General features: G+C 52.7%; 1 protein-coding gene across 3 annotated transcripts in view; it reads right to left on the minus strand.

Annotated features, from left to right (window-relative positions):
• Nucleotides 1-10,883, minus strand: part of NSMCE1 (NSE1 homolog, SMC5-SMC6 complex component) — a 40,440-nt gene that overhangs the window by 4,668 nt on the left and 24,889 nt on the right. For 2 of the 3 annotated variants that reach the window (XM_017534441.2, XM_037740606.1), the window contains exons 3-5: nucleotides 3,924-4,045; nucleotides 2,825-2,902; nucleotides 1,638-1,784 (exon numbers count right to left, since the gene is read on the minus strand). In XM_017534441.2, the coding sequence (XP_017389930.2) occupies nucleotides 1,638-1,784; nucleotides 2,825-2,902; nucleotides 3,924-4,045 (347 nt within the window). The remainder of the gene's footprint in view (nucleotides 1-1,637; nucleotides 1,785-2,824; nucleotides 2,903-3,923; nucleotides 4,046-10,883) is intronic. The other variant, XM_037740605.1, reaches the window with a different exon arrangement.

Genomic DNA, 10,883 nt, shown 5'->3' on the forward strand with positions numbered 1-10,883 from the left:
AAAAAAAAGGAAAAAAAAAAAGAACTTGGCCTAAAAAGGGGCTGCATCACAAGCGAGAATGATCATTTATAACCTAAGCAGACAGAATATTCCCTAGGGCCAAATACAGCCCGGAGGGGAAGAAAAACAGTGACACAGCCATTGATGGGGAGCTGCAGCCCCCACACCGGCACCTGAACTCGGCCCTGCCACTCTCAGGGTGTCCGACGTCAATGGCATCCAGACCCCTGAGCTGTCAGCTAAAAACAAAGCTAGTGGAGCCACTGCCAGGCAGCAGGCAGCCTCCGAGACATGACCCCCTGTGACCTCTCCACCTCTTTCTTCCCATGAAGTACCCCAGGAACTGAAATCGGGTCAGGTTCCTGGGACAGGCCCACCCTACATAGAAATTAGTAACTCAGAACCCAGCCTTCCCCGGCAAGCACCTAGGAGGGCACAGCTGTGGTCAAGCGGGCAAACACTGAGCTGCTGAAAACAGGGCCGCCTTTTGTGGAAAAAGAACTGAAACATTTGATCTGCTGCACTCAGACATGACTTACAGGAATGTACCCAGCAGATCCTGCACTCACTGGAGCTCCCAGCTCTGCCCTCGACCCCGTGACCTCTGCCCTCAGCCCCCGTCACCTCTCCACCTCTTTCTACCCATCAGGTACCCTGGGAAGTGAATTCGGGTCAGGTTCTTGGGACAGGCCCACCCTCCACAGACATCAGTAACTCAGAACCCTAACTTCCCCAACCCAGAGGCGAGCCTTCCTGAAACGGAAGTGGAGAATCCCCACGGCCACAAGCGGCAGCCTCTGGCCAAGAGTCTGACCACCAAGTGAGGAAGCAGGGCCCAACATCAGGATGTCGTCCACACACACGGGCGCGGGCATGAACACCTGGGCAGCACAGCTGTGGTCAACTCCGCAAACCCTGAGCTCTTGAAAAGAGGGCTGTCTCTTGTGGAAAAACAACTGAAACATTGGTTCTGCTGCATTCAGGAGGACTAGACATGGGGCGGGGCAGCAGCCAGAAACTGGAGCTGCAGTGGGGGCCTGTCCCAAATGTCACAGCCCCTCTCCTGAAGCTTGTCTGTGCCTCCTCTGAGCACAGGCCCTGAGGAACTCACTGTGACAATGACACCAGTGGTAATGTCAGCAATCCTTCTGCCGCCTCCCCCGAGAGCCAGGCAGCTCAGGAGCAAGCACGTTACTGTGTGGTCCCATTCCTGTTCCTTACGCACCCAGCCCCGGGGAGGAAACAACCACGCCCTCTTACAGGGACATGAGGTCACCTGGCTCAGGGATCAGACTGGGTTAGACATGAGAGCCATGCTCTCAGCCGGGAACTGCACTGCCTCTCAGTGTGTGGACTAGAGGCCTGAGCCTGGGGCCCAAATCCCAGGATGCAGCTCCTGGCTCTGCCATTTCTGGCTGTGGCATCTTGAACACATGATGTGAGTGAACAGGGAGTGGGAGGCAGGAGGAGTGGGGCTCAAGTCCTCCCCACGGGGTCGGTGCTGGAATGCATGAAAGCAGATAAGGGATCTGAGAAGGCCAGGCTCGACAGACATCGGCTGGCTACAAATACAATTTTGGAGAAATACTGCTACTCACTCGGAAAAGCCTGGCTGGGAAAACCACGAGACACAGTACCTCAATCAGCCACTTGTTTTGGACAAACTTCTGCAGCACCTGCTCTGCTTCCTTCTTCTTCAACTTCTTGCCTTTAAGCTGATCAACCAGGTTCAAAATGTTTGTGGAAGATGCAAAGCCACTTTCTGAGTCAATGATCAGTTCCAGCTGGGAGAAAAAGCAGGTACCATGCTCATCTATTAAACTGGCCAATACAGCTTTTAAATGGTAACACCAAGTCTGGCAGGGACACAGTAAAACCACTCAGATCACAGGCAGAACTGTGCACTGGCATGGCCTTCCAGGAAAATGATTTAATTAATATGCATCAACAGCCAGGTCTGGGTTCTGTTCCTTTGACTCACATTTGAGAGGTCACTCCCATAACATCATCCCAAATAAACCATCTTAGTGTGTCTGAATCAAAAAGGGTCGCCTTGCCTCATGGCTGGCCTCAGATGCAGTGAGAGAGGCACAGCAGGTGGGAACCGCTGAGGAAGACGGGTTCCTACACACACAGGTGTGTGCTCAGCTCAGCACCTGCTCCTCAACCTTGTCAGCTAATAGTCCCCCCAGGAGACGATCTAAAAGGAATGATTCCAGCACGTGGTTCTCAGAGATTTGGATTTGACAGATCACGAGTGGGGCTGAAATGTCTGAATTATTTTCACCTCTGCAGTTATCATCATTGCATCTAGGCCTGAGAACCACTTAGCCAGGTGTTTGACCCGAGGGCTGGGCAAATAGCGCTGAAGCCTGGTGGAGCAGTGCCTCTCAAATGTGCACGTGCAAACAAATGCAGATTCAGACTCGGCAGTCTTAGAATGGGGACTGGGACCTGGCCTTTCTAACAAGCGCCCAGGCGATGCTGCTGCTGCCACCTTTCCCAGCGGGCACTTGGAGCAGCCAGGCAGGAGCTCCTGTCACTTTCCGTGAGGCCCTGCTCTTGCCCATCCAGCTGGGGCTCACACCTGGCCCAGCACTTCCTTCCCAGGCAGCCACAGTGGCCCCTTCGGCTATCACCTGGCAGCTGTGAATTCCAGATGGGTACACAGTGACATCTCCCTGCAAAGCCCTTTCTCAGACAGCAACGGTGGCCCATATGCCCCCAGTGATACTTGAAGATTCCGGCTGCCACTTCTAACGATGGAGACAAAACTTTCCCGTAAGAAGCCCAGCCAATGGGCCATGGGGATTACTGTACTCACAGCCTTTCTAAACAGATCCAGCTCATTCTCTGCAAAATCCGTAGCCATTTTGGAAACTGAAGTTGTAGCAAGATTCACCTAAGAAATAAGTCAGCGTGACAGTCAGGCTGTGCCCTTCGTGTGCCGGTTAACGAGTTGCAGTCTTGCTCGCTCTCTCCCTCCCTCTCTCCCGCCCCCTCCTCAGTCTCTGGCCTGTCACTGAGCTCCTGTATCCAGGCGCTGCGGGCCACAGGGATGGATCTGTAACTAGGCGTATATTACAGACTTTATTCTTTAGCTTAGTCCACGTGCCAGACTTTCAGAAGTTTTAGAACTCCAAAGGGTACACAGTATTTTCCAAATGCAGGTCAATTTGGGAGATTTGTCTGCATGTTAATGGAACTTCAAATGCAAAAGGCATCGAGAAGTCCAGTAGCAAAGAAATCTGCTCTGCCGCGTCTGACTAGCATTCCCACGGTTCACTGACTGCGTCATGTTTTTCCCAGGGAATTGAGTCTGGGAATCCCTGGACTAGAGTGCTCCTTTCGGAGTATAGCCTGGCTGGGAGGAGCCAGATGTCCTCTACCAGTCCGAGGTGTCTCCTAGCCAGGGATGGGGCATGCCAGCTTCCATGTATTTCACTCCTGTATTTCACCCTGGTCCCTACCTGTGAGAGTAAATCTCAAAACCACTGAAGGCCCCAAGTGGGTGGCAATCCTTGACGCTCCTACACTTTCTTTAAAACCATTTTCTCCCTTTATTCCTAATATTCCATACATTTGGAGTGACTTCTTTGCAGAGAACTGTCCAAAAGCAAAATCAAACCAAAGCAAACACAGGCTGCCATGTCGGGCAGAGGCTCCGTGTCGGCGGTGACGCGAGCACTGAGGTCCCAGATTCGCGTTCTGGTCACCCCAACCCTGAAAACCGAAAGATACCACAGGCCTCGGAGGCCTGCTGTGCGCACAGGAAGGCAGGCTGGGTCGGGGGCCGGCCTGGTCTCAGTTTCTTTGTCCACCTCACTTCACTCAGCCCTATGTAGGAAGGTAGCATTTTACAAACGGGGACATGCGTTCCAGTTCCTCACAAATGCCACTAGAGGGCTCTGCCGGGCACTCACCAGTGCATAAATGGGTCTCCCGTCATCTTCCGTGACTCCTCTCTTTATCTCAATATACAAGGACTCCAAGACACTGTTAATGTTGTTGATGAAGTCCTCCAACTTATCTACGGTGGCATTGCCTGGAAATAAACAGACCAGAAAAAAGGGGGTGGGAGATGGCTTGCTTGAATCATTCCATCCCATCTCAACACAGGGGACATCAACGCCAGACACGGGCGGAGGCTGCAGCCTCTTGGGTGAACGCCAGTGCCTCGTGGCTTCTTTCTTCCTGGAGTACTCAGAAGACAAGCAGACAACAGACGGAGGGCGTCATGAGGCAGAAGGGCTGGGGAGATGCTATCTGCGACCAAGGGGGCTGCTGGGGCTTCCTGCCTGTGCTTGCTGCCTCCTGGTGAGAGTCCAATCAGCACCTCCAGCGTATCACTGGACAATGTGCTCAGAGCCTGCACTGAGTTCCCATCCCATCTCAATCCTCTACCTCGTCCCCAGCACTCCGCGAGAGGCCTCTGTCCCTGCACGTCCCCACATGTCTTAGGTGGAGCTTTATTCCTGTCTCTCTTTATTTGACATCCACTTATGGTCAATTACATGCCCAGCCTGTGCTGGGTCCTGGGCTGGACAGTAAGAATAACGAGTGGCGTGAGACAGGCAGCTTGCAGCAAGCCGTCAGCATGGAGAGGCCCTGCCCCGATCCCTGCTGTTGTCATGAACCCAACCTCCAGCAGCCTTCTGGGCACAGGGGAAGAGGCTAAGACGCAGAAGTGCACTGACTCACCCAGAGTCACACCACAAGGCCTGGGCTTTGACCTCTCTGTTGCCCACCTCCCCTGGCCCTGCCAGCAGGACGCTCACAGCCCAGGGGCGGCCATCTAGGTCCATCAGACTAAGGAGGGGGCACCCACAGTATTGCAGAGGGCTCCGCTGAATGGACACCGATCAGCCAGGGAAGGAAAGAAGGCAGGGAGGCTGTGGTGGTGGGGGAGACCACACAGGGCCTGTGGCCGGTGACAGCATGGCCTTTCTTCTGCGGCACCAGGAAGCCTCTGAGCACGCAACAGTGGAAGGGCATGGCCAGCTCTGTGTCCCTTTTATGCTGTGAAATTTTTTTTTTTTTTTAAGACAGCGTCTCACTCTTGCCCAGGCTGGAGTGCAGTGGCATAATCTCGGCTCACTACAACCTCCACCTCCAGGGTTCAAGCCTCAGCCTTCTGAGAAGTTGAGATTATAGGTGCCCGCCACCATGCCCGACAGGGTTTTACCATGTTGACCAGGCTGATCTCAAACTCCTGACCTCAAGTGATCTGCCCTCCTTGGCCTCCCAAATTGCTGGGATTACAGGCATGAGCCACCTCGCCCAGCTTGTGCTGCAAAACTTTTTAAAGCAAGAGTATGTATTGCTGTTTTCACTGAGTTTATATATTAAAATAATTTCAAAAGATTCATGCCTTAGAAAATCATTCTGAAAAAAAAACAAAGCTGCAGGACAAAACAGACAATATGATAATACATTTATGTGTGAAACAAAAGTAGAACTCATGAAACAGTCCCATAGGAAAAGGCCCAGCAGGTTACCCCGGGGACTGATGCCCAAGGCCATCGCCAGGAAGCGACTAAACGAGGGGTCCTCAGAGGGCACAAGCGCTGTGTCTGTGTTTGATTTCTTACCAACAGAGGTATTTCTAAGTGACCTGTATAACCCAAGATTCACAAAGTTCAAAAAAAAAAAAAAAAAGCCTGGAAAAAAAGAGCAAAAAGCCGAAAAAACAAAAATAAAAAAAAAAAAAAAAAAAGATGACGCTGGTGACAACGGAGGAAGTGGCCGTGTGAAAAAGTCAAGGACAACCCAGGCCGATGAGCTCTATCAGAGGATCAGACGGTGGGAGTGCGGAAGAGCTGAGAACAAAGCCCAGCGGGGAGCTAATCTTCCATTTCAGTAAAGTTTTTAAAAGGCAGTTTAAATTAAAAATAAGTCCTAATAAGTGGGTGGAACGTGGACGTGGTGAAATTGTAACATATGCCAATGACATCTGGCCTTGGCAGCTGGGGAGCAGGCATCAGGAGGGGGGCAAGGCCTGATTTGCTGCCTCCATGCCTCTGTTTCCCGGTCCCTCCTTTCTGAAAAGCCCTCCTTCCGCTGCTGCAGCAGCAGCCAGCTCGGGTGGCCCATTTTTCCAGGAAATGTTCTCTTCTGCCCTGGATGCTGTCCTCTTCCACACAACGCAAGGCAGCTCTTTGCCAGTGTGGGAGCAGAGCTCTTCTGTACCTGCCTGTGCCAGTGACTTGACCAGACATTTTTCCACCCCAGAGCAGTCAAGGCTGGGCAGCTCAGGCGCAACGGGACCAGACATCAAAAAGCCTCGCTCCGTGCAGAGTGAGTGACAGGAACCCTGTCCACCCAGTGTGACACCGGGGCAAGTCTCACCTCCCTCTGAAAGTGACAACTCACAGTTTCCACTAACGAGGCCCCTCTCCTGGGTGTCACCAAGAACAGTGTGCCCTGTGGGCAGATGAGGCATTCTGATCTATTGGACTTTCCAGACACCCCGTTGAGGGAAGGGAGTCAGCAGCCCTCTCCGCCTTTCCCCTCTCCGCCTTTCCCCTCTCCGCACCGCCTCTGGTTTGGCGTCCGGCCTCATTTTTCTAAAGCCATGAGTGTTTTGCTGCATTTTCATCTGACCGGCCACTTCCTCCTACTGTACTCAATGCAGATCCCAGCCTCCACCTGGGTGTTCCCGTTCTCTCGACTATCGCCCTGCAACAGGGTCAGGTCCACACTCACAAAGGCCCCCTGCCATTGCGGCTCCTCTTAATCATTACCTGAGAATAAACTTCTCTTACGCTCAGCAACCCCGAACCCCTGAACTGACTCCTTTGGGCAGCAACAGAGGCGGCGTGGTGGCATGGGGCCGGCAGCAGAGGCCTGGGCTCCCACCATCCTGCCCTCCTGCTCCGTGGGGCCCTGCGTGAGCCTCTCCCCCACTTCTCATCTCTAAAGGCCACACATCGTCTTGCCTCCAGCCTCACACATGTCCAGAGCTCTCTTCCCTCCTGCCAATCTACCACCTCCTCTGGCTGCCACTCCAGCCTCCCGATCCTCTGGCGGCCTCCCGTACAGGCCTTCCCTGACCAGATGAGCTGCGGTTCCCAGCTTGGTCCTCCCATGGCTCCAGCACTCCCTTCCACGTCACACAGCGCTCCAGTTACTGTGTCCGGCTGTCCCAAGACACGAGTCAGCTGGTGGCGCCTGCCAGCCTAGCAGCCATTTCCCGGAACCCTAACAAGACCTTCGCCTTTTTCCTTTCTTTTTTTAAATTGTCTTTCTCCTACATTTGCCGTTTTGGAGAGAGAATAATTCCAGGTACGATATTCAGGAAACCAGAAAGCAGAAAGCTCAAGGGACCAGAGATGAGGGCAGCCAGGAGTGGAAGGAGGACGCAGATCAGCCAACCAGACACTCTCCCAATCTGAGCAAGGGACAAAAGGAAGCTTGGAGGTGGCTCCAGCCCAGCAGCTACAGAGGGCCAGCTGCTCTGGCCATTTGGTGGTGCCATGCTTCCTGCCCATCCCTGACTGGGCACCTGACCACCAATAAGTCCTATGTGCCCCTCCCCTGACAGCATTCCGACATATTCCTTTTATTTATTTTTTTTTTTTTTGAGATGGAATGTTACAGAGTCACTCCATCGCCCAGGCTGGAGTGTTACAGAGTCACTCCATCGCCCAGGCTGGAGTGCAGCGAGGCGATCTCAGCTCGCTGCAACCTCCACCTCCCAGGTTCAAGCGATCCTCCCACCTCAGCCTCCTGAGTCACTGGATTACAGACATTTTGCCATCACATCTGGCTAATTTTTTGTATTTTTAGTACAGATGAGATTTCACTATCTGGCCAGGCTGGTCTCAAACTCCTGACCTCAAATGATCCGCCCACTTCTGCCTCCCAATGTCGTGGGATTACAGGCATGAACCACCACACCCGGCCCCAACACATTCCTTTCTCAGTTGACCAGAACTGGGGTCTCTCGCTTGCTCCCAAGATCCTTAAGATGCCCAGTAAGCATCGAGGCTGTACCACATCGGTGCTTCCCAGCCTCAGGTCTTCAGGACAACTAATATCCAGCTCTGCTCTGCCCTCTCCCCGGATCCTGCAGCCCTGATGGAGAAGCTACAGTTTGCCAATCTGTAGGGATACACTGGGCTAAAGGCATGTGTGAGGATCCTTTTGACCTCAATATCCTATGAGCCCATGGTCATGACAAAGGGTGTGGAATAAAGTCTGGATCGTGGGATTCTGAGACAACCGCTTCCAGTCTTAGAAATACCACTTTGAGGATTTAGGAGTTAATTAACACCACCATTCCTTCCTTCAGAATCCAGAGCCAACTGAAGAAAAAGACGCATCCTTCACTAAATATCAAAACATCAGGTTTTTTGCAGGTAGAGCTGGACCTGAGGCTGGTTCTCTGCACACCACCAACCTGCAGTCAGTGATATGGGAGGCCCAGCTATGAGGACAGAGGAACGAGGCCCGGCCCTAGCATAGATGTCACTTCTAGAGAAAGAGATACCCTAGCCAGGACAACTAGCACTATGTTTGAATCAAGAAAGCTGAAACTAAACCTCTAAACACAGCGCCACCTGTGTTTTCTCTACTTGGAAGAGGCAGGGTGTGTCTGGAATTCTTAGGGCTGTAGTAAAGTAGCTTGTGTTAGGCTAAAATCAAGGGGCCTGCAAATGTGTGGCTGTAATTCACCTTATTATGTGCCAGCGCTATGCATTCATCGTGACAGTAACAGTAACTCCGTAAGGTGCATCATTAATGTCGTCTGTATACGCAGGAGGCTTGGAGAGGTTAACAACTTGCTCATAGTTTCCATAACTTCGAAATGGACCCCCAGGCTTGCCCGACCCCAGATCCTGAGCTCCCACGCACTAAGCCACACAGTTCTGCAGTGCAAGCCTGAGGACCTCTCCTATGCCAGACCCCACCGTCATCTCATCTACACCCTCCTATACCTGCCCTGTGCTTTAGAGTCACCGAGAGAGACAGGGCCAACAGGGAAGGATGGAAGGCACCTGGGCAGCACCTGAGTAAGACACTGGAGGTGGTGCCCAAGGAGGAGCTGCACTCACGGAGACACATCTGTCCCGCCCCACCACGCCCCACGCGGCCCAGCTCCGCCCAACCCCACCCCTCCCCGCCCAGCCCAGCCCAGCATCCATCATCCCCTCAGCTCAGCCCCAAGCACTGGGCCAGGTCCAGGATAGGTGGACAGCACAGAGCAGCAGGAACAGCTGAGGAAAGAAAAAGACCCTGGAGCGGACAGAGCCACTCTTTCTTCAGCAGGAAATGCCTGTCAGTGGTGGCAATTGAAAATGGACCTCCAGGCAATTGACAAGCACTGAACAAAACAGGACACTTCTCCCCTAAGGAGGGGCTGGCGCAAGTCATCTTGAGAGATTATTTCTTCGGACTAATTCCGAATACATTTCTCCTTTTCTTTTACAATTAAATTTTCAGGCCAGGTGTGGCTTACATCTGTAATCCCAATGCTTTGGAAGGCCAAGACAGGAGGATCGCTTGAGGTCAGGAGTTCAAGACCAACAGATCAAAGCCTCATCTCTACAAAAACCTTTAAAAATTAGCCAGGAGGGACTCCATGTTTGGGTCCCCTTCCACAAACACCCCCTTCATGGAAGCCATCTTTCTCTCTCCTGGATTTTCCCTCTGGAGTCCCCTTCCACGAACGCTCTCTTGTGGAAGCCTGTCTTCCCCTCCTAAATTCCATCTCTCTATTCCCTTCCACTCAGTGTGGAAGCTGCTTTCCTCTCCTGGATTCCATCTTTCTGGATTCTCTCACTCAGTGTGGGAGTTAGCTGTTTCTTTCTCTCTCCTTCTCCTGTTTCTCTCTCTCTCTCTAAATAAACCACTTTCTACAAACAAACAAACAAAATTAGCCAGGCATGGTGGTGTGTGCCTTTAGTCCCAGCTACTTGGGAGGCTACGGCAGGAGGGAGCTTGAGCCCAGGAGTTGAGACTGCAGTGAGCTATGATCGCATGACTGCATTCCAGCCCGGGCGACAGAGCCAGACCATCTCTCAAAACGTTAAACAAATCATTAAATTAAATTGGAATGTAACCTTACCAAGGACCCTCTTCTTGCCCTATCAGGGTCCCCACTTCCCAAAGGCTACTGGAACTGAGGATTCACTGTTTACTGTTGAGAAGTCTACCGCCCTGACCTCTGACCAACAAATAGTTTTGTTCTAAACTAGGCACTAAAAATATAAAATGTTATTTTTAGGCAGAGGAAATAACAGCAAAAAAATAAGACTCCACAGGCCCAAGCCCCTGTGGGCTGACTGGCCCTGTGACACAGCCCTCCCGACAGCACAGCGCTGAGGACAAGGAAGGGCTGGCCCTGGATGAGGTGGGGGTGCCGGGGCAGAGCTGGCCCGAGAGAGCAGATCCTGGGCTGGGAGGAAGGAAGGGCTGGCGGGCAGGACACGGGGCTGGGAAAGGATGCAAGGAGCCGTGGGATTTCACCTCTCAGCCTGGAGCTCTCATCTTTCCTGCAACTGCCTGGGGAGAAAGATTCTCTGGACCTTCAGGCACACAGATGCAAAGATGAGAACTGCCACGGACACTTCCGAGCATGGCCAGTGACCAGTGCTGGCAAGAGCAGGGCGGAAGGAGAGCGGCTGGTCTGGGGTAAACCACCTGGAGACAAACCTTCCTTCTCCATCGGTGCACCAGCTCATTGACTACAGGCTGCGGCACCACTCCTCACCTCTCAGCAGACCCTCAGCGACCACCGCAGAGTGGAGCCAGAAAGGATCACTGCTTCTGTTTCTCAGAGGTCACAGAGGTGAAGGACATACCAAGACAGAACAGGAAGGGACAAAGTCCAGACCAGAAACCAGATGTCTGGCCATTAGTTGGATGTAATCACAAAAGGA

Source organism: Cebus imitator, unplaced genomic scaffold (assembly GCF_001604975.1).
Source record: "Cebus imitator isolate Cc_AM_T3 unplaced genomic scaffold, Cebus_imitator-1.0 Scaffold85, whole genome shotgun sequence".
Taxonomy (NCBI): Eukaryota; Metazoa; Chordata; class Mammalia; order Primates; family Cebidae; genus Cebus; species Cebus imitator.